At 40.3% G+C, this 25,128-nt stretch overlaps 1 protein-coding gene across 1 annotated transcript in view; it reads right to left on the reverse strand.

Moving 5' to 3' along the window:
• LOC127580862 (protein phosphatase 1 regulatory subunit 12B-like) overlaps positions 1 to 25,128 on the reverse strand; it is a 188,362-nt gene that overhangs the window by 20,797 nt on the left and 142,437 nt on the right. Inside the window, 3 exon segments of the mRNA XM_052034817.1 lie at positions 1,797 to 1,882; positions 1,884 to 1,941; positions 2,566 to 2,582. Of these exon segments, the coding sequence (XP_051890777.1) occupies positions 1,797 to 1,882; positions 1,884 to 1,941; positions 2,566 to 2,582 (161 nt within the window).

The following is a 25,128-nucleotide window of genomic DNA, read 5'->3' on the forward strand; positions in this document are numbered from 1 at the left end:
AGATCATGCTCAACTTTGAACATTTACTCTTTTCTTGTGAACAAGCTCCTTATTCATATTGCACGAGGACTGCTTGGCCTACATGTGGGTGGATGGGTGTGGAGAGTAGAAAAGAACGGTTTCAAATTCTGAATGCATTCATCAAGATACTTCAATTTTTGTACGACTTTTTTGATGTCAGAAGGATCCATTGTTGAGCAGCAGTTTGAGCAATTGTTTAAGTGAGAAATGTTGAGCATTACGTGATTTAATCACAATGGGCCATGCCCATTCTAAGTTCACTGAACTGTTTGCAGTACTTTTTCCACTGATCCTCTTTTTAAACATTCAGCCAATTGGGATTGATTTATATTAGTTTATGGACAGTGGAACGCAGATTTGACTATTTTGTTACTATAAATGGAATTGGACAAACAATTCCACTTAAAGCAGAGCTAACAAGCCAAAAAGACATTGAGGTTACATGCAGTAAAAATGTTTTCAATAATTTTCAGGGTTCAACAAAGACTGCCTATTTTTAGAACACTATTTATTCTGACAATTTAGCCATGCATAAAATATTACTGACGGGTATTGTTAAAGATCTTTACTTCATTTGAAGACCTCAATGAAAGCCTTACTTCATTTTTATAGTATATAAATAACGTTATATTTAATATTACTTGTAATGTATAAGCGAGGATAAGGCTTCCCTTTTAACCGAAGATGTGACACCAAATTAAACCCAAGCAGGTTTAAATTTTCCTTGCCTTTTGTGACCAACAAACCTCATTGTCTATTCACTGAGAACAAACAATCTCAATGATGACAACTTAACATTCTTCCCCCCACAAATTTGCTTCCAGATATTCAAGATTTATGACCGACAGGGTATTTCATTGCTCCAATATTGCATTCATCTCTCATGTCAACATATTTGGTCATATTTTAAAATATTGAGCATTTATATTGTTAATTATAGAGAAGTTTCAATTCAAAATTAGACATCTTCCAAGCTTTAAAACAGGATTTTAACAAATAATTGAACAAATGTATGTAAAGAAATTCAGAAAAGTAGAAAGTGGATTGCAGCAGCATACTTAATTAAGGCTTCTCAATGGATAAAAACAGATCAACATTCCTACTTATTTTAAGTAACTCTGATAACTAACTTCACAGGACGATGCCTACCTATTACTGGTATTGGTATTGAACTTGCTGCAAAACCGATTTCGTCAAATAGCACATTTATTGCTTTGAATTAATACAGAAAGTTTGAGAGAGGACCCATCCTTATTCATGAGTTGCTAATAATTTAGTCCCTCCTAGAAGTAAACCTTTCATGTTTCTATTCCAAATCAATTGTCAGTTGTTATTAAACAGATGAGGTATTTTTCCCCCAAATAAATGGTTTTGCCACATTTCTGATTAATTTTGCTGCAATTTCTCATAAATATCACAACTGTTGGCAGCCAGCATATCAAATGCGCCACCTTGTACATGGAGTGAAGAACCAAGCTGTGAAATATAATTCAAAAATCTTTAAATCATATACAGAGCAGTAAAGAAATAAATTCTGGTCTCTGGTGTGCCTTATCTGCCAACCTTATTGAAAATGCAAAGACAAATAATACACAGGGAAGAAATAGTAACAAAGGGAATAAAAAATTTATGTTGAGAAAGATGCAGTTTTGCAGTCTTTTTAATGATACATAAACTTGGGAAAAATTCTAGATTTATGGATGGTTTCAGTTATAGTATTATACATTCATTCACAAAAAATGATCAATTCATCAAGGCAAAAATCTATACCTTCTCTATAATCCTTTCCAGCATCGTCTTGCTCTGGTTTACTGAGGGACGAAAGTCGATTCTCCCTGCGTGTGTAGGAACTTGTTCGATCTCAACAACCGGTCACTATAACTGTCAGTTGATGAAGTATTTGATGATCCTGAATCCAACCTGAAAGTGAAACAATAAACACACCACATGGTACAGACCAAAGCCCATTATGAAACTGTACAGCTGCTATATTTTCATACAATTCTAAATCAAATCCACGTTAATGATTATAAAACTATAAATGGATTAGAGATTTGAAAATTAACTATGAAGTGTTGATTATATATATTGATACTTCATAATTATTCCACTATTCAATGGAAAGGTAAATATTTATCAGATCTGTACTTTTTAAACCTTAAAAGCATAAGCAAATGTGGTATTACTGACAAGGTAGTTTTCAATTAATCCAAAAATTATTAAGAAAATTCAGACATTTTGCAGTGGTTTTCTACTAATGTTGAAATGATACTTAAAGCAATAAACGAAACGGCCCATGTTATACACAATGTTATCCAAACCTCATCCTATTAATAAATCCTATTAATGTTTACCCATAGACCTGCTGTGATCAATGAAAGGAATTATTTTTGCCATTTCTCCAACAAAACAAAATTGTGTACGCATTCTTGGCAGACGTCAAAGACTTAGGTCAACTATTCTGCCTTTAATATGTAGAAAACTTCAAAATTAAAGAAATGGTCAGAATGCTGCAGTACTTACAAGGTATAGCAATGTTCTTACCTGCTGAGACGATCATGCTGAAAAATTAAAAAAAATATTTAGTATAAGAACTTCCAACAACTTGCTGAAGAAATAGGACAAGCTACTTTGGCGTGAAATTAAATGACCAATACCATGCAAGAGCAGATATTTTCAATTTAAACCCACAAATACTTCAGGTAAAGAAAGTGAATATCTATCCCTTAAGAACAGTAAACCATCTAACTGCTACAGATGCAGCTCATTTGAAGTCTGCCATGCTAGATCTTAAGTCCAAAGGAACTGCCTTGATGACTGTGCCAGATGAATCTATGTTAGATGTTGTTTGGCACAGAAGACATCATGTTCCTGGAAAATACTTGTCAAGTTCAGTTCTATTATTGGGATTAGAGACTTAGGCAGCACAAGATGTTATACTACTTATTTCATCTAGAAAAGGAAATATACCAATGCTAACTCACCACTGCATCCAGCCAGCTAGAGAATAACCTGTCAGTGCCAACCTTTTAAGATCAGGAACTAGGCCTAGTAACTCTCCATGGAATTAGTTAACAAATGCAAAATGTAGATTGGGAGGATGTGCAACTGTAGTTAGGTTCAAGCAAAAATACTCAAGTACAAAGTCTGATAAAGTATAAATAAATAAATAAACCAGCCATGATTGAATGGTGGAGCAGACTCAATGGGCCAAATAGCCTAATTCTGCTCCTACATCTCATGGTCCTATGGACAAAAGGCATGCCATGTTTGCCAATGCAATCATTATTGTTGCAAAGAAATTAATCAAAAGCTGTGTACAGTAAAATTCCAATAATCTGGATCCTTGAGATTTTGGAAAATCTGCTAATCTGGCACTACCATTCTATTAGATGTTGCATCTACTACTACATTTGTATTTTACTTTTGTTTTAAACAGGTTAGAAAATAGTATACTAAAATTTTCCAGTGAGTTTAAAGGGAACAGAAAATATAGAAACATTCCAGACCATGTCTCCAGTTTGAAAATCTACTTGTGCTCGTGGCTCCTGGTGTTCTGGACCCAACCCCAGCTCTGACTGCATACCCAGCCCACAGAATGGGTCCCAGAACCAGCTGCACTCAACACTCTTGGCTCTGGACACACATCCTGTTTGTACTCCGGAGCTCCGACTTTTAGTCTAGACTAAAGCGTAAGCTAGATGCCCAACCACAGTAGGATTTCCAAACGATTGGATGCCGGATTATCAGAATTTTGTTTGGAATTCTGAAAGAATAAAGTTCCCTAAATGGAAGAGAGAAAATGCAGATTGCAGCTTTATAACAGTTCAGAATAAAGAATCGGAAATATTGCTCTCAAATTAAGTTTACACAAGAGAGATCAAGGTTAGTGAATCAAATTGATAGTTATTTATTAATTATGAACTATTTCAATATTTCAAATGTGCTTTTTGAAGGACATTGCCAAATGTAGACTTTGGCAAATAGGTATGATATGTGGTACTCTATTAGGGATAAGAATTCTGAAAATTAAATATTCTCAGTTCTATTGTCTATTCTTCAGAGCTGTAATTAATTTCTATGTACTTGTATTTCCTGTATCTGCCCCTGCTGAATAACATTTAAAGTCAATTCCAATCCAAGGTTGGATAAGTATTCCCGTAATATGTTTTGCAAAATTGTCAACAGCAAAGACGGTCTAGACTTTCTTGCATTATAGCATACAAATCATAGTGTTCTCCTTAAAATCTGTTTCCTGTTTTTAACAAAAGTTTATTCACATCAATTAATGCAGTCATAGACCAATAAACAGGATACTGAAATATTGTTTTTCAATGGATACGTAGTCATACAAGGAGCTTCACGTTCCAATTGCAATTTGAGGATGAAACGTGCACCTCATTTTTCTCTCTCATTAGTGTCATTTTAACGAAACAATTCCCTACAGATACTTACATCAACTGCTGTTTGGATTTTAAATATGCTCTCCTTCAAACGACTAACACTAATTTCCTGAAATTTACTTCTAAACAAAGCACCTCTGGGAAAATTGCACGTTGGAAGAAGGAAAATATTTACAGGAGGGGATAATTTGAAACGTCAGATTATACCGTTTTACTAATTATCTATTGAAGTCAACTGTTTCAAATACTAACATACTTGGAACGCATGCTGTATCTTCGAAACAAGGTTGAGTTTGAAGCTGGAGGTTGGTGGTGGTGATGGAGGGCAAGGGAAGAGGAAGAAGACATTGTAGCGACTCACCGCACCAGCATCGAACCGGCTCCTGACATCGTCGGAGGCCCCGATCCAAGATGGTGCGGGGCCCCTCCTTCTTCCCCAGCATTGGGCTGGGAAAGCCCATGCGCGGGAGGGTCAGGTGACCCGTGCATGATGTCAGCGTGGGAATTGTAGCGCGGGAAGTTTTCGGCTATTAAAGGCGCACCGCGCCCCGGGTTGGGATTCGACCTCTGATTTCGAAACCAGCGACTCTGTTTCTTCATTCTGTGGTGTGTAGCTAGCCGCTACATCGGTGACCCCGACGGGCCCCAAACGTTTTTGGACCCACGATGTCTGCACAGCAAGAGGTACAGGCAGTAGCCCTTAAACTGCCCACCTTCTGCACCTCCGGCCCAGTGTCTGGTTCGACAGATCACCAGGGATGACACCAAGTACTATTACATGGTGGGCACCCTCGACCAAGACACTGCCTCCCAGGTCGAGGATTTCATCCAGGCGCCCCCGGAGAAGTACGGTAAGTTCAAGGCCCTCCTTCTTGAGACTTCCGGCCTTTCCTGACGCGAGCGAGCCTCCCGCCTACTCCACGCGATGGGTTGGGCGACAGACCCCCCTCCACGCTCATGAATGAGATGTTGGCCCTGGCAGATGGGCATAAACCCCGCCTGCCGTTTTGAGCAGATCTTCCTGGAGCAGTTACCCGACGACATCCACCTGCTCCTGGCAGATGCTGATTTCAGCGAACCCCGGAAGGTGGCCGCCCGGGCGGATGTCCTTTGGCAGGTGAAAAAGGAGAGCGGGGCGTCCGTCGAGCGCGTTGCCACGCCACGTACCCAGCGGCCGGCCACCATGCAGGTTTCCGGGAAATGCCAGAGCCAGCCGCCGCTGATGGCTACAGCGGCTGGCCACCCGGATAGCCTCTTGCACGTGTGGGACAGGTGTTCCGGACGTCGGTTTTCTAGTGGACACCGGAGCTGAAGTCAGCGTCGTGCCTCCCAATGGCCCGCGAGTATCGCAACTGCATGCCAGGACCCGCCCTCAGAGCCAACGGCAGCGCCATTCAGACCTTTGGCACCCGGTTGGTTACACCTCCAGTTCGGCAGCTGCAACTTTACTTGGAAGTTCATCCTGGCCGCCGTCGCGCAACCACTCCTTGGGGCAGACTTCCTTCGTGCCAACAGTCTGCTGGTTGACCTGCGGGATAAGCATTTGGTACATGCCAGGACCTTCCAAACGTTCTCGTTGGGTGAGGCCAAGCTGCCGGCCCCACACCTCGACTCCGTCACCACGTCGACCAACGAGTTTGCCAGGGTTCCTAGCAGAGTTCCCGTCCGTAATAACGCCCCAGTTCTCCACCACCTTGCCCAAGCATGGCGTCCAGCGTCACATCCCCACCCAGGGCCCTCCCCTCCACGCCCGGGCCTGGCGGCTACCCCCAAACAAGCTCCGCCTCGCGAAGGAGGAATTCAAAAGAAATGGAGGAGCTGGGGATCATCCGCAGGTCGGACAGCCCATGGGCCTCTCTGCTACACACGGTCCCCAAGGCAGCCGGAGGCTGGTGGCCCTGTGACGATTACCGACGCCTCAACGATATTACTACCCCGGACCGGTACCCCGTGCCACACATTCAGGACTTTGCTGCCAACCTACATGGACGGTCCATTTTTTCCAAGGTTGACCTCGTCCGCGGGTATCAGCAGATCCCAGTGCATCCAGACGACATTCCAAAGACGTCGCTGATTACACCTTTCGGCCTCTTTGAATTCGCCCGGATGCCCTTTGGTCTCAAGAACGATGCTCAGTCCTTCCAACGACTCATGGACGCGGTCAGGTGTGACCTTGACTTCGCCTTCATATACCTCGACGACATCTGATTGCCAGCAACAGCCGCCAGGAACATTTCATGCACCTTCGCAACTCTTTTCTCGTCTGAGGGATTTCGGCCTGACCGTCAACCCAGCCAAATGCCAATTTGGGCTGGAGGACAATCGATTTCCTGGGTCATCAGATCGACAAACACGGCGCCACGCCCCCTGCCTGCGAAGGTCGACACCATCTGCCATTTTGCCAGACCCACCTCCATCAAGGGCCTGCAGGAATTCCTCGGTATGGTAAACTTTTATCACCGGTTCATTACCATCCACAGCCTGCATCATGCGCCAATTGTTTGCTCTTCCGTCAGGCTGGCAGCAAGGACATTGTTTGGTCAGAAGAGGCTCACAGTGCGCTCGCCGAAACCAAGCAGGCCTTGGCGGACGTGGTCATGTTGGTGCATCCGCGCACAGACGTCCTGACTGCCCTCACGGTCAACGCCTCCAGCACAGCAGTCGGAGGCATGCTAGAACAGCTTATCAAAGAGCGTTGGCAACCGCAGGCATTCTTCAGCAGGCACCTTCGACCACCAGAGCTCAAATATAGTGCCTTCGACTGCGAGCTGTTGGCATTGTACCTGGCCATCAGACAATTCTGTTACTTCACGGAGGGCAGGCTGTTACAGCTTTCACCGACCACAAGCCGTTGACCTTCGCCTTCAACAAGGTGTCAGATCCCTGGTCAGCACAGCAACAGCGGCACTTGTACATCTCGGAGTTCACCACTGACATCCGCCATCTGTCAGGGAAAGAGAACGTGGTCGTGGATGCACTATCATGCCTACTATCCAGGTTTTGTCCCAGGGGGTGGATTTGGTGCTTTAGTGGAGGCACAGCAAATGGACATGGAGATGCCCAGCTATCGCCACCGCTGTCTTGGGCCTGCAACTGCAAGACCTTCTGGTAGGCCCCGGTGAGCGCACCCTGCTCTGCGATATCTCCACAGGTAGACCCTGTCCCAGCTGCCTGGCACAGACGGGTGTTTGATGCCCATCCACGGCCTTGCACACCATCCATCCGGACTACTGTCCGGATGGTGTCAGACAAGTTCGTCTGGCATGGCCTGCATAAACAGGTTTCCAAATGGGCCCGGTCCTGCACTCACTGCCAGACCTCGAAAGTACAGCAGTATGTCAAGGCCCCCTTGCAGGATTTTCAGCCTACCCACCAGAGGTTCGACCATATCCATGTCGACCTGGTCGGCCCCCTCCCAGTCTCCCAAGGAGCGCGGTACCTCCTCATGATCGTCAACCGTTTTACCCGCTGGCCTGAAGCCATTCCCCTCGCAGACGCCTCTGACCCAGTCCTGCGCACGGGCCCTTTTGTCAACTTGGGTGGCCCGTTTTGGTTGTCCCGGCACTTATCACTTCAGACAGGGGAGCTCAATTCACCTCTGGCCTGTGGTCTGCCGTCGCCGACTTGTAGGGTTCCCGGATCTACCTCACCACCGCCTATCACCCGCAGTCCAATGGGCTGGTGGAGAGGTTCCATCGCCACCTGAAGTCGGCACTCATGGCCCGCCTTAAGGGGCCCAACTAGGTAGAAGAACTCCCCTGGGTCCTGCTGGGGATACGCACCATGCCAAAAGAGGACCTGCATGCCTCATCCGCGGAGATGGTCTACGGAACACCCTTAGTCGTCCCGGGCAAGTTCCTACCAGCCCCCCTTGGGGGCCAGAGGAAGGACCTGCCGCGGTGCTCGACCGGCACTGCGCGAGTAGCTTGAGGCCCGGCCCCGATTCCCACCTCGCGACACGGACAGGCCCCGACCCATATGCCGGCTTCCCTCCAAGACTGTAAGTTTGTCTTCATCAGGAGGGGCGCGCACCGATCACCACTGCAACAGCCGTACGAAGGGCCATTCTGGGTCGTCAGGAACAAGGATCTACGTTCGTGCTGGACATTGGGGGGCGCGAGGAGGTGTTTACGGTTGACCGGCTGAAGCCGGCTCATCTAGACTCCGATCGACCCATGGTGGTACAGCGAGCGTGGCGCAGGGGCAGGCCACCCAAGTCATAGTTTATTTAATTCTGGTTTTCGCGATGGTTATGCCGGTTCTGGGGGTGGTTATGTAGCGACTCACCGCACCAGCATCTAACCAGCTCCCCGACATAGCGACGTCGTCGGAGGCCCCGATCCAAGATGGCGAGGGGCCCTCCTTCTTCCCCAGCATTGGGCTGGGAAAGCCCGTGCGTGGGAAGGTCAGGTGACCCGCATGTGACGTCAGCACGGGAACTGTAGTGCGGGAAGTTTTCGGCTATTAAAGGCGCACTGTGCCCAGGTCGGGATTCGACCTCTGATTTCGAAACCAGCGACTCTGTGTCTTCATTCCGTGGTGTGTAGCTAGCCGCTACAACATCATATATAATTAGTCCCCTTATAAAAATTTCCAAAAGGCACCATGTTAAAAAAAAGTGAAAATATAGTCACTTCCATTAAGTTTAGTAAGTGTATTTATTAAAAAAAAAATTGTCAGTGGCCTCAGTATTCATTTCCAATACTTTTTCTTTTTACTTCCTCCTTCAGTGCTGTGGGATTACAGAGAATTATTATTTTTAAAAAAGCAAAAAAAAACCCAGCATACTTGGGCCAAATGTTTATATTCCATAGAAATCTCTTCCCACTGCTGTTTATCTATTCCTTTCCCTCTTCCTCAACTTCCCCTTCAATTAGTCAATTTGAATACGAGGTGCTTCAATTAGTCAATTTGAATACAAGGTGTTTGGAAAGAAAGAAATAATGGTTGAAGATCATACCCAGATTGCTTAAAGTGGTGCTGAAAATAATTATGACCAAAAAGGTCGAAAAAATTAGGATCAAATCAAAAATGAAAACAAGCATCTGAAAAGCATTAACCTTTTTTGTAGTTGCTTAAAGTTTCAGAGGGGAATCATATGTATTTTTCTTAGAAAAAACAAAAATCAATTGTTAATCTGCCAATATTCTGGGTCATCTCATATTAAATTACACTGATTTCACAGTTCTTGTATTCAATTTTTAATGTGGAAAACTAAGAGTCGTAATATATCAGGCCAGATAGTCCTGGACAAAAATCTCTGCCCAAAATGGCCAACGCATTCCCCATCCAGCTGCCCTTCTTTTAACCAGCAGCTCATTTGCTGCCAAAGGCTGCAAAAGGCTTTTTGGCAATTTAAATGTCTTAGATAAAGGACATACAAAATAATGATTTAAATAAAAGCTAATTAAAAATAATTAAGAATACATTAAAGCTTTAACAATTTTTTTTTAGTGCTTACCATTTTCCACAGGTTTCAGTGACCTCATGTACACAAAGTCATCATTCAGACATTAGCCCTTGCTGGCAAAAAAAAGCTAAGGGTTGGATGCAAAGTGCATCCAGAGTCGCTCATTAGCAAGTCACTGCTCCGCCTCTGGATGCAAATGATGTGTCCTTTGTGGAATGAACAGCTGGTATCTGACCTTCAGAATTTTTCCAGTTCTGATGTCTGGCTGAGCACTCAGCATAATTTGGACTATATTATACTGAGGAACAATTGACAGCAAGAGAATTCCAAAATCATGCTGCATCAATCATACTTGTTTCCAAATCCATGTATTATCCAAAAGTTAGATTAAAGTTAACATATGTGATAAAGAAATCCATATGTCCCCATGGATACATACATACAAAAGTGACTTCAGTAAAACAGAACAAAAATTGAAACAGAAAAGATAAAATCCATTTCCCCCTCCAATATTTCAGCATATGTAATTGTTTAATCAACTTGGAAGGCCAGAATCACTTTGGGGAATGATAACTAATCTCAATTTTTTAAGCTGAACAAGAAGAGGATCATGTTTTCAGTTTGTACTTTTTAATGCATTTCTATTTACCTTTATAAGAAGGATGGAAATTGTCAAAAAGAACTTACTGTTTCATACCTAATAAGTAATAAAAATACCAAACTTTCCAAATATTCCAATGGTCAGATTCAAGTATTACATCAACACGTGTAATATATTGGCCTGTGGACCGACTTCAGCCCTGCTGAAATCTCAAACTTTAGAGATGTGGGCCATCCAAACTGCCTTTGCTGCATGAACCTTCATATAAGGATTCACAATGCCGCTCATTAATGTGATACTCATACTAATTTTATCTGTTGTGGATTCCTTTATCCAATATAATACTAAGTATATTTCTCACTCAAATTTTAGTACTGTCTTTAACACTCCAACAAAAAGACACAGCATTGAAGGAGGTTAAATTCAAAAGTATATGGACTCAAGTATTGAATCTGTTTTTTTCAGTTTGAATGGATTTTTAATTACTATTACTTCCTGGCATCTTTCCAATTCTGTTACAAGTAATAGATTACAATGCATTTACCTATTCAAAAAATCTTTACAATAGGTGGTATCTTGTGAATGTCAATGATAACTTTTCACTATGGCACTCTTGCCTCCAAATTAGCTGGTCTTGAGCTGAAGACTCAAGCTGCTCCTGCAATGAAAGTCGGGATCTCCAGTGGAATTTCACTTTGAAGTCCAGATTTCATTTTCACATCTCCCAGGATGGAAGTGTCAAATACTACAGGGCATAGATTTAAAGTGGAGAGGGGGAAGGTTAAATGGAGACTTTTCTTTTAAAAAAAGAGATATGTAGGTGCCTAGAACACATTACCAGGAAGGTGGTGGAAACAGATACAATAGCCATGTTTGAGATGCATTTAGACAGACACATGAACAGGCAGGGAATTGAGGGATACAGACCATATGCAGGCAGATATACAGTTTAAAATGGCATCATGGTCAGCACAGACATCATGGGCTGAAGGGCCTGTCCCTGTGCTGTTCAGCTGACCCAAAGATCACGTTTCCCTCATAAATGATTCTAACGTATACTTAAAATGTGCATTGCCCTTTCATAGGAGTTCAATCCAACATTACTTCATGACAAATGAAGAATCAATGCCTATTTGAGGAATTTCAAAATGATTCCAATGCATGTTTCCATAAAATGTCACTCACTGTACCTTGAACGTAATGTTGTGGTTAAGTATTATTTTCATAAAGTCCCAAGGCTACCAGGGGTACTAATTGCTTCCAGTTAGAAGTTAATGTCCAAGTTACACTTGCATACTGTTCAAAAGTAGTATTTGACAGTATTTTAAAAGGGTATCCGCCCAAAACATCTTCACTGACACATCGAGGAATCAAACTTTTATAATCACAAATCTGAGCATTATAGTTTGTTTCATAAATTTAGGTCCAGGATACTTCATGAAATACCAAATCATTTACAGTCTGAATGCAATTTCCTGCATGACCAGTGAAGCTCCTTGTTAGCAAAACAGAATTTCAGAAGTTTTTCAACAATATTCCTTCCTCTCCCCCCACCACCCACCCCCCCCCCCCCCCCCCCCATCACTGTCGCATTTTTCATGACTCATTCCCCTGAACTCACTATTACCTAACTGAAAGTTTAGAAGAGGCCAGCCAAATCTCTAAATACAGTGCTATTTTAAGATGAGCTTGGAGTGATGAAGGAAGGCACATTTCCTTAAATTGGACTCTGTTCCTTTCCCTACAGATGACCCAACTGAAGACAGATACATCTTATCCTCCACAGTAATCTCAAGTACAAGGACCCATAAAATCAATTTGGAGTCCTTTATTCTAGGTTGAAAACCAATGTAATACTCCTACATTTCTGTACAAATAATAATGAATAACGGCACCACTGTGGTACAGCTGTGTGACAAAGGAACTGTTTATTTTGATTGAAGAATTTAAATTTATACAGCACAGAACTAGGCCTTTTGGCTCAACTCATCGACGCCGATCAAGTTGCCTGCCTGAGCTAGTCCCATTTGCCTGCATTTGGTCACATCCCTCCAAACCTTTCCTATCCACGAACCAGTCTAAATATCTTTTAGACATTGTAATTGTACCCACCTCTACCACTTCCTCTGGCAGCTCGTTCCATGTACCCAACACTGTTTGGAAAGTTGCCCTTAGATCCCCTTTCAAATTTTTCCTCTCTTACCTTAAATCTATGGTCTATATTTCTAGACTCCTCTACCTTGGGAAAAAGACTCTGGCCACTCATCTTATCTATGCCCCTCATGAGCTTATATACCTCTACAAAGTCACCTCTCCACCTTCCATGCTCCAGGGAAAAAAAAGCCTCAGCCTATCCAGTCTCTCCTCAGAACCCAATTCCTTGAGGTCTTGGTAACATATTTGAGAACCTTCCTGCACCCTTTCCAGCTTAAATGACATCCTTCTTATAGCTAGGCAACCAGAACTGCACACAAACTCCAAGTGTGGTCCTCACTAAATACCTCACCAATGATCAAACAAAAGGCATTTTCCATAGGCAAAATGCTTTACAGGCACTGTAGAATACTTAGTGCAGTGAGATTAACGCAAAATCCATTTTGGTCAGCTCGTTCATGATGTGCCAACGTGAAATCCCCATACCATAAACTTCTATGATTCTATGTATGTTCAGAATGAATGCAGTTGCTTGGTATGCTATTTCAATAGAGTCAAACTATACTTCTTTAAGTGGGTTAATACAACTAATATAGTTTCCCCCTTAGTGCAATTTCATATCTAATTGCAATCAGTTTCAAAACAACCTTCATATTTGTTCTGTCAACACCCACAATTCTTGCAATACTCAAAGTAACAAACTGTGGGTTTCTTTCTGATACTGGTAATCTAAATACAATTAAATACAACAACTGACCTGTATGATATCAAAGTACTGATTGTCAAATATCCAATGAAAATTGTTTCCAAAGCTTGGTGATTTTGTGATGGCTATTCCAAAGAAATCCAGACACCTTCAGTAGAAGCTGTCATCCTGTCCCGTCAGTCAATTTTTGAGTAACACAAGAAGTAAAAATAAGTAACCGAGAAAACAAAAGGGATGTAAACTTAGGATCAAGTATTCAGAGTAGAAGATGAAATTACATTTGACCATAACATCTTCCATACCACCCCTGCCTTTATAAATAGATATAATGACTGAAAGAAAATTTAAGGAACCATAATTCTAGCAAAGAGTTTGAAGAAACTATGGTGTCTTAGGAAATTATCTTATTTTAATGGATACTTCTGCCATTGCCAATGCATATTTCAACAACCTTTAACTAGTAACATTTTGAAGTTTCCAGTTTGAGGAACAAATCAAGAGCTAAGTTCTAGGTTTCAGAAGAAAAACAGTGCTCTTCTTCTCCCAGTCCAATAAAATATCAGCACATTGATATGTTGATTAACCTTAGAATATCCCAAAAGCACTTGGGAGACAATAAGGTATTTTGAAATGCAATTACTAATGCAGTGTAAGTAGCGTGGTAGGTATTCTGCATCTCTGACAGTAAATGAGGTAATGACCAGACAGACTATTTTTATTTTAAAGAGTCAGGTTGATTGAGAAATCAAGGTTGGTTTGGCTACCGAGGACAACTCCCATGTTCCTCTTTGAAATGGTGTTATAAGACTTTGTTTACATCCACCTGAAAGAATTCACACAGAGCCTTGGCTTCAAGTCATATTTAAAAGATAACACCTCTGGCAGTACAGCACTCCCTCAGTAGTGCACTGCAGTGCACCAGCTGAGAACTTTACATTCAGGGATCTGGAATTATACTTGAACTTATAAATTTGATTTAGAAGCAAGAGTACTTCCAAACAAGCTACCGGTATACTTAAATTGACTGATGCGCATATTAATTTGATCTTAATATTTAAGACATTTTATTTTTAACTACTTGCATTTTATTGTCTAGATAACAGAACCTAATAAATCTCAAATAACATTTAAAATTATCAAACTGACAGCAGCAGGCTGAGCAGTAAGGTCAATGTCAGTATCTCCACACAAAATTTAAACCCTATTCACCTGTTTTACTTGGTGTGTAATTTTGGGGTTGGGAGGATTGTTCAACATTAGATTTGTGGTTTATTACAAAATCCAAACCCATCAAGCGCAATGACAGTAATCACTTCAATGTATCTGTAATTCTATTTAATAGATTAAATCTGAAACTAACATCAATTTTAAACAGACTCCAAAAATGAAAGATAGACAAGAATTGGGTAACAAGTAGAAGGGTGAAAAAAAAAGCAATAGGTTTGATTTTTCTTTTGTGTTGCACTAACCATTCATGCACCCAGAAATATACACTAAATGTTAATATTACTGCTAACAACAAGATACAAGTAAGGAAGAGTATATCTGAATATTGAAGACATCCAAGACTGGTTGTAATGATGGTCTTAACTATGTAGTCCTTCAACATTCCAGATTCAAATGAGGAACAGCCCCAAATATGTCATACTGTAAGGCACGTGCTGGCTGTAAGAGAATTAATGTCAGAGGCATATGTTAAAGAAAAAAAATAAGTGAAACAGGGAAAAGCTGAACAAGCCAAAGTATTTTTCATGGACGAAAGTTTACTTTGCAGCAGAATTGTAGAAACAGTATCATAATTGTGTTATCTAAACGTAACCTTGAGACATTTCATTTTATTCTCCCTAGATACTTACTTTTTCTCATTTTGTTTGTAGCTGAGAATAGACATATTCTTGTTCGATCTGAAGTTAAATTTTTGACAGATGGGTGCTTTTAAAACTGATACTATTCTTGTATCTTTAATGTACATCATATCCATTGAATACCCAAAAATATTTCCTGCTCTAACCGATAAACTGCAAAATTTAAATCTGCAATGAATAAAGAACAGAATGATATATCACTGAGTATATGCAAAAAAGGCAATTAAGAATTGTGAATCAGCAAAAGATTCAACGAAATGTATTCTGAAGCATTTCAGAATTTTATAAACTACATTTTTCACGGATCTATTTTTAAACAGTCATGTTCTTCAAGCACACAATACACAAATCCATACATTCTGAGGTGACTTTTTGATGAAAAATTCTTTAAGATTTGCTTTTCCAGCAAGTTTTCTCGTTGCTCCAAACCTACTCAAAGTTAATCAGCACAGTGCCCGTACCACAACAGCTGTTTCTAATTATGACATCAGTGTTCCACAATAACTTCCCATAAACTATCCCTGTGTACGCTTAAGGAGACCACACAATTAGAATTGGCATTAAATGAATCTGGTTACAACAAAATTTACTTATTTTCCCTTGGATTGTTCACCTATCAACCACCCTTCTGCATTTTCAAATGCTGATTTATAACCATTACTGAGGTGAATCCCTTGGGTGTACACATGTGTCAGTGCCAATTACTGGAAAGGAAAACATGAGCTCAGACTTGTCCAACTGGAACAGTAAACAGAACCATATAAATACAAACTTTCCAAACAGGACAGTAGACAAAATCCCTACATTTGATCATTACATTTACTACCCGCTCCACCTACTAACTCCGTCCACTCGTCAAAATCAAGTCATAAGTAGACAGTAAACAATTATTCTTTAGGATAGTGAGAAAAAAATCAGCAGCATGGTTTTACTTAAACATGAATCTTTATAAGAATATGACTGCCATCTGAATTTTCCTGAAACATCCAAATGCACCATAATATGCATTTAATTCTCAATGCCCATAAATAAAAAACGAACTGCTTAGAAGATAATTGTATCAGATCTTTCGGGATTCTTTTACCAATCAACAGTGCTTCTGTATTATCTATTGCACATTCACTAAGTCCACTTTCTTACTATACCAGAGCGCTCCAGTGAAAGCCAATGGTTTGCTTACTCGAAATGTCTTGGTGGTGGGTGAAGGTGAGCAAGGTGGTGTCTCTGGCTGTGTTTTCCTGCTCCTCGTCAAGTCCTTATTCCTAGAATATAGCGCTGACATAGTTACCCAAATCCAAGATATCCACTTCTGATCAGTACAGTATTAATGTTCACTTTTTTCAGTAAGATGTTCTACGCTCTAATACGCTGCCTTCAGAACTGGTTTGTTCTGTATCCGAAGCTGAAATTCTGAAGATTTTCTTTACAACATTGCAAACTGACAGGCAAAATGAAAATAAGACTGTCAGATGAAAGCTGACGATCCTCAAGTTGTTTTGTTCTTCAGTTTCACCAAGAGTTCAGCACATTTAAAAAAAAGATGAAAACAACAAACAAAATTCCTAAAGAACTGTCTTTCAAAATATTGCAGCTGCAGGAAAAGAGTTTTCAATTTACCTGAACTGTATCACATGAAGATTAAATTAAGATAAATATCAAATGCAATTTTCATTTTAAGACTCTGCTCACATCAAGGGCTGGAGCAACTCTCGATGATGTACGAATACAGCAAGTTTTGTTTTGTTCTTATTGCCTTAGCTGGACTGCTTCAAGCAATGCTTTCTTTTGACATTCCAATTTTTTTTTCAGACTTGAATAGGAATGCTGGAGTTAAGCCAAAGGCACCATTCGGTTTCAGCTGGGAATTAAGTTTTTTTTCTCTGAGGAAGAAACTCCTTAAAAGTTCCCTGACTTACATATGGGTTCAATAGCTTTAACAAGGAAGTCACCAGTTCGGGAGGTAGTAGTTCCCAGATTTAAAATAAGATAGAACCAAATCACAATAACTTTTGGAATAGTTTTATCCATTCAATGGAATAAACTGCCTTGGTCAACAATTAACTCTTTGCTATCATTTAGTGAAATTGGAGTTTATGTATAAACTGTATGAATTTCCTCACTATGGCATGAAAACGTTTTTTTTAATGTAGTCTATAGCTTGATAACGTAAACAGAAGAGACTAGTGAGCTTAGGAATAACCATGTTTAAAAAGTGAGGTAAAATTGACCATTAAAATTAATTAGCATCCAAATGCTTTATTTTCTACAAAACAGGTACAATGAACAATTCTAAAGTAATCCTGAACCAATAATTTGCTCCCAGACATTTCCACCATGGTTAACATCTATAAACATATCAGCAAACTAAAATACGGTTTCACAAAGAGATGGAGTAAAAGAACAAGGAAGATGTACTAAACAGCTGTGAATTACTCTTTAGATCTCCATTTTTGGGTACCACACTTTAGGAATGAAGTCAAGTCACCACTGTGTAAAGGCATTGTGCAAGAAATGTACTAGAATGGTATCAAACATTTAGAATCCCCAGATGTAACAAGCTGGGACTGGTTCCAATGATGAGGGGATATTTAATAAAGGTGTTCAAAATACCCATCATAGGGAGAAACTATGTCAGGAATGTTGGTAGAGTTGGTACAGGGCACAGATTTAAAGTTTTTATTAATATCCTTGATAGGGAAATGAGAAAAATATTGCAACATTATGATGGCATGGATAGTAGTGCCTAAAAGATGGTAAAATCAGAATTAGTTGTCATTTTTAAGATGGAATAAATTATACATCTGTAAGAGAAATTTTCAGGACAATGGAAAAAGAGTAGGGATATTGACAATATTAGTTCTTTTAAAAACTTGACAAACCCCATGGGTCAAAAGTCCTAATAAAATGTTAAGTTATTCTGTGATATTTTGGAATATACCAAAGTAATTAGTTAGAAAATAAAATAGTTCTGCAGATATTAGATTCATCAAAAAGGAACTTGAGGTTTACAAAATTGGCCAATCTGTTGTCAAATTTTCCACAAAGAATCACATGCAATTATTAAGCACCAGTATGAGTAATTTTTGGAGGGATTGTGATATACCCAGGAGATCTCACATGAGAAATGTGAGAATCACCTTTTGGACTTACATATAACATGACTTTTTATCTGAATGGGTTTCAGAAATTTTTAACCCAATAGGACCACGGTCCTGCTCACTGTTTAACTAGCTTTCCATTATGGTATAGAATATCAACTCTCTCCTATATGGCTTTCAAATTCTTTCAAAAAGTACTCTGTGAACAACGTGGGCCTGTTTGTGATTGTACACTACATTGATTCAATGGAGGGTGTCCAATTGGGTGGTCATGCACATTTTTAAGGATATTCTCTTCTGTTGTGTGCAAAATGTAGCCAAATGCAACAACTTTAATAAAGATTGAATACAGATGTTAAATAAATCTCATCCATCTAGAGCTGACTCAGCTTTTTCCATATGGAAAAGGAAGGGAATAGTATGTTTTTGGGATCTATTTAGTGATAACTGTTTTTCATCTTTTGAACAATTGTCTAATAAATATAATTTGCCTAGATCACACTTTTTTCGATATTTGCAGATTACAAATTTTTTAAAAACTACTATACCTTCTTTTCCGACACCTTACAAAATTGAAACTACAGAAAAAATTTTAGGTCTTAATGCTTATCAGAAGGGCTTGATAGCGATAATTTATAATTTAATTATGAAAATACATCTAGAATCATTAGACAAAATTAAGAATGAATGGGAAAGTGAACTCCAGACATCTATACCTATAGAGACTTGGAAGAAAATTCTTCATTTAGTCAATACATCTTCAATGTGTGCCAGACACTCGTTGATACAGTTTAAGGTAGTTCACAGGACCCATATGTCCAAAGATAAGTTAGCTCGTTTCTATAACCATATAAATCCTATATGTGATAGATGTAAATCGAATGTGGCTTCTTTGACACATATGTTTTGGTCCTGTCCTCTTCTGGAAAAATATTGGAAAGGCGTTTTTAATATTATTTCAAACGTATTGAAGATTGATTTACAACCTCACCCTATCACTGCAATTTTTGGATTACCAAGGATAGAGTCTGGCCATTTATCTCCTTCCGCTAACCGTATAGTTGCTTTTGTTACATTAATGGCCAAACGATCCATTTTGCTTAAATGGAAGGATCCAATACCCCCTACTACTTTTCAATGGTTTTCTCAAACTGTATCATGTTTAAACTTGGAAAAAATTAGCAGTGGTACTGTTGATCCTTCGCTTAAATTTGAAGATATTTGGAGTCCATTTATTCAATATTTTCGCATGTAGATCCCCTTTCAATAACTTTCCAACTTGGAGGAACGGACTTGACGACATAATATTGCTCTGTTTCTACTGAGAAATTTTAGCCCAGTTTTTTTCCCCCCCTTTTTTTGTTGTTTGTTTTTCTTTTGAAAAGTTTTTTTTAGTTTATATTGTTTATAATTTTTTTATTGATTTGGGTTTTTTTTAAATTTATATAATAAATCTTTTTCTTTCCTTTCTTTTATATTATATTCATTTACTAAGAGATAGTTGGATCTACAGATTTTTTTTTATATTTTATTGTTCTTTATGATTACATGCGCTATGATTGTTATCCTGATCTCTTTGTATTATATGTATAAATATTGATGCTATATATCAATTTGTATTCATTTGAAAACTAATAAAAAGATTGAAAAAGAAAAACGTTAAATAAATCTCTGGCAAATTTTGGAAAATGACCTACCCTTGTCATCTTTTATAGTGCTAGTGCTCACTGAACATCTGTAATAATCTGAATATTGCATAACCTTTTCTTAAGTGTTATTGTTGCTCTTAGATTATCAGGAATAATTAAATTACATCACAATACAGACCCAAAAACATCTTTCTGCAATCTTAACAGTAATGAATTCTTTTTTTAAATTATAGCAAACTGTGTTACAAATTCTAGATGAAGGATTTCTCATACATAATATTACAATGACAAATACATTGGTTACTTAATGATCAAACCCTAGGTAGATGTGATAAAATCCTTTCCTGGAAGACAGTTTCATATAATCATACACGTTGCAAATTCAGTGACGTGACAAACGGAGTTTAAGTAAATAATTTGGGGGAGCCACACAACCCCCAACACTTGTTACACCTGCCAGCAACCCAATTTAAATTATTTAACAATTCGAATTATCAGGCCAGTTTTCCCCACATATTTATACATTTGGTAGGGGAGCTCAGAACTGCACTCCCAGTTTCAACCAAAGCTTTAGTATAAATGCAACACACAAATATCAAATTATACATGGTACAACTACTACAATCATAAGACAAAAAACAAATTACTTTGTTTGACAAAATGTCAAGCTCAATGTATATCAGAAGAATTTATAAAGCAGAGGACCAGATACATTGTCTACTCACGACATATTAAACACCACAGAAGGCAGCATTTCATGATCCAATATGGCCAGTGGGCTCAAAAGAATATGAAAACATACTGATCAATGAAGTCAATTCCTTGCTATTTAGAACCCTCAAATTGCTGGTTGGCAGAGAGGTGTCAGGCTGGCACTAAACAAGAGATGGTGAGAAGCTTTTTAATTAGCTGTTTAAAATGCCAGTCAGTGCTGAACAGTTCCACATGGCATCATAGCAGTCCAGCACAAACAAATCAATATATCCAATACTAATTAGTTTCAGTAAATGGGATTTGAACATAGACTAATTAAATGTCAACTGACATCTCCATAGTGCTCAAGTATATAATGAAAAATACAGGTAGAGGTTAATGAATGGAGAACAAACAGCAAGAATAATGGAAAGAGGTCAGGGATACAAGATAAATAGAAAAAAGGGAACAATGAAAAAGTGACAACATTGAAGGGAGGGGAAATGTACTCAATGGATGTGACATAATTTGAAGTTAGGGAAAACAGGACACGTAGATGGAAATGGCAGTAATACAGGCCTCGGCTGGGGCTGGAATAGAACACAATACTGTGGATAATGTCCTTTTTCATGAAGGGTGGCAGAGATAATAGAGCAACATTTGGGGAAAACAAAGCACCCATGAGATCATGGCATCCTATAGCACAGAAGCAGGCCCTTGGCCCACCAGGTCCGTGCCAACCATCAAGCACCCATTTACACCAACCCTACACTAATTCCAAGGAGGGATAAGAGACTGCAAATGCAGGAATCTGAAGGAACTCAGCAGTTTAAGAACAATGCCTCATATTCTCCCTGGGTAGTCTACAACCCAATAGCATGAAAACTGAATTTTGCAATTTCAGGTAACCCTTACCTCCTGTGTTCCCCTCATTTTCCTGCTGATACACTTCTAGACCTTCCATCATTGTTCACTTTCCCATATGCCCCCTGCAGCCTCCTATAACCCATTCTTGTCCCCCTCCTAGTTCCATCTGCCTACTTGCACACACTTCACGCACTGGATCCCCTCCCTTACCTGGTTCCATCTTTCTCTTCACCTCTCCCCTAATGGTTCCCATTATTGCCTTACTCATTTATCACATTCCAGCACTGTTACCCTTTGTATTCCTGCTTACCACCCTCCCCAGCAGCTGTCTCCACCTTCACCCTCCCCTTCCACCACCCAGCTCTGCCTTATTTTTCCTCGACAGTTTTCATCCATCACCCTCCTGCCTCCCAACTCCACCCCTCTGCTACCAGGCTCCATCTGATCATCATCTCTCACCCCTCCTCAGTCCACCTATCACCTACCGGCCCATCTCACCCATCTCCACTTAGTCCTGATGCAGGGTCTCAACCTGAAACATCAACAATTCTTCTCCTCCCACCCTGATGCTAATCAATATGCTGAGTTCCTCCACCAATTTGTTTTGTTTCTACGCTAATCCCTTTTTATTTTCAATGTCCAATCAGATTTGGGCTCTCATCTTACTCACCAGGGGCAATTTACAGTGGCCAATTAAGCTAGCAACTGCACATCTTTAGGAATGTGGGAGGAAACTGGAGCACCTGTGGGAAACCTATATGGTCACAGGGAGGGTGTGCAAACAGCCACACAGTCCTGCAATGTCCAACAGCCACATAGTTCTGCAATGTCCACACAGCCTGGACCAGAAGTTTTGATTGAACCCAAGTCACTGGAGCTGTGATGCAGTAGCTCTAACAGCTATGCCACTGCACCAGGTGATGAAGGGCTAGTTTTAAAGAATAAACAGGATCAGAAAGAATTGTCAGAGTTGACAGGAAACATTAGTGCCAGATCTCCTACAAGGAGAGCAAGCTTAGCTGATACTATGCCTCGTACATGAGACCGTGGTGGTAGGGTGGCGGAAATCAAGCAGTGAAGCTCATGTAAATCACTGAAGGACCATACTGCTATAATTATTTGCGACCCCAGTAAAATTTAGGTATTGGTTTATTATTGTCACTTGTACCGAGGTACAGTGAAAAGCTTGTCTTACGAACCGATCATACAGGTCAATTCATTACACAATGCAGTTACACTGAATTAGTACAAAGTGCATTGATGCAGTACAGGTAAAAACAGTAACAGTACAGAGTAAAGTGTCACAACTACAGAGAAAGTGCACTGCAATAGGTGCAAGGTCACAACAAGGTAGATCGTGAGGTCATAGTCCATCTCATCGTATAAGGGAACCGTTCAATAGTCTTATCACAGTGGGGTAGAAGCTGTCCTTAAGTCTGGTGTTACGTGCCCTCAGACACCTGTATCTTCCACCCGATGGAAGAGGAGAGAAGAGAGAGAATGTCCCGGGTGGGTGAGGTCTTTGATTATGCTGGCTGCTACACCAAAACAGTGAGAGGTAAAGACAGAGTCCAAGGAGGGGAGGCTGGTGTCCGTGATGCGCTGGGCTGTGTCAACTCTCTGCAGCTTCTTGCGGTCCTGAGCAGAGCAGTTGCCGTACCAAGCCGTGATACATCCAGATAGGATGCTTTCTATGGTGCATCGGTAAAAGTTGGTGAGAGTCAAAGGGGACAAAGCAAATTTCTTTAGCCTCCTGAGGAAAGTAGAGGCGCTGGTGAGCTTTCTTGGCCTTGGCATCCATGTGATTTAACCAGGCCAGGCTGTTGGTGATGTTCACATCCAGGAACTTGAAGCTCTCAACCAAGTTCTAACCTGTGATTTATCAGTGAAATCTCAATAAACCGTCATGATGATATATTTTAAATTAATTATTTGTGATATTGGCTTCCCTGTCAACAACAACATTTACTGCCCATCCTGAACTGCTGTTAAGATGCTGAAACTCTGTTGTTGGATAGCAAGTTCTAGGACAATGAAGGACTTTTGATATATTTCCAAGACAGCATGGTATATAACGGAAAGGAGCCTGCTAATATGGTGCTTCCATTCACCTATACCTTTGCTCTTCTTGGTGATAGAGATCAAAAGCTTAAGGTGGGCTACTGGACTAGACTGGGTGAGTAACTGCAGTGCATTTGGTACTTGGCACACACTGTATCTACTTGGTGTCAAGCTTCTTGAGCATTGTTAGAGCAGCACATATCCAAACAAGTGGAGAATATTCCATCGTGCTTTAGATTCGGGCTTTTAAGGACATCAGCAGATGAGTCACTTGGTACAGGATACCCAGTTACTGAAGTCGTCACATTTATGCAGTTAATACCATTGAGTTTCTAGTCAATAGTGATTCCCATCATCCCAGGATGACATTGGTGGAGGATTCAGTATTGGGAGTGTTACTGAATTTTGTGGACAGATAGTTGGACATAATCATTGTCTGAAGTGCTTTATTTGCTGAGGAACTGCTTTTGAAATTGAATATTATGCAATCCGTGAACTTCTCCTCTTCGGACCTTATGGTGGGATGCCGGTCATTGAAGCAGCAGTTTTAGATGGTTAACTAGTACACTGTCTTGAGGGACCTCCTGAAGCAATGTGCTGAAAGGAAATGACTGAAATCCACAACCATTTCTCTTTGCACAAAGTATGATTCCAGTCAATGGAGTGTTTCCTCGCTGGTGCTCATTGACATCAGGCAGCATGATCAAGAAGCTTTAGTAAAATTGATGACAAGCTTAGTTACTCTCACCTCTGGAATGCAGCTCTGAGGTTTGGAGACAAATGGTTCTGACAAACCCAATTTAGCATTGATGAGTAATTTATTGGAGAGTATGTTGCTTAACAGCACTGTCAACAACAGCTTGTCACTTTGCTGATGACTGAAAGTAGACTTATTGGGCAGTAATTAATTGGATTGGTTTATATTCTGCTTGTTGTGTGCAGGACACAAATAGGTAATTTTCCAAAATGTTGCAGAGATGGTGTTGTAACTGTGCTGGAACTACTTGTCTAGGGGTGCAGATTTTTGGTGTATCCATCGTCTTTGCTCTGCCAATGCTGTCATCCATTTCTTCAAGTGAATCAAACTGGCCAAAGACCAATTACTGTGATGGGATGGGGATGTTCTTAAAGTCTCCTTCTGTTACTTGTTCACTACCATTCACAACCAGTACGGCCACACAGCTTTGATCAAATATGCTGTTGTAGAATTTCTTCTGTCTACTGCACACTTAGTTTTACTGTTTATTACATACAGTATGTATCCATGTTTCAGCTTATGTTGGCACCTCAGTTTTAGGAGGATTAGTGCTGCTCTTAGTATGTAGATCAGCATACTTCATTCATACTGACTTGATCCCCTGAATTGATTGTATACAGTGTCTATTATTGCTTAGTTTTTTTTTCTATATTTATCCCATCTAGCACCATGGTAGCGCCACATGGAAGGTTCATGTCCTTGGTATGGAGGTGGGACATGGTCTTCACGAGGACTGTGGTGGTGGTTGCTCTTACTAATGCCACCAAGGACAGGTGCATCTGCAACAGATAGAATGTGAGGAAGTAGTAGGATACATTCCTCAGGTTGGTTCAATCACTACTG

Source organism: Pristis pectinata, chromosome 20, assembly GCF_009764475.1.
Source record: "Pristis pectinata isolate sPriPec2 chromosome 20, sPriPec2.1.pri, whole genome shotgun sequence".
NCBI classification, from domain to species: domain Eukaryota; kingdom Metazoa; phylum Chordata; class Chondrichthyes; order Rhinopristiformes; family Pristidae; genus Pristis; species Pristis pectinata.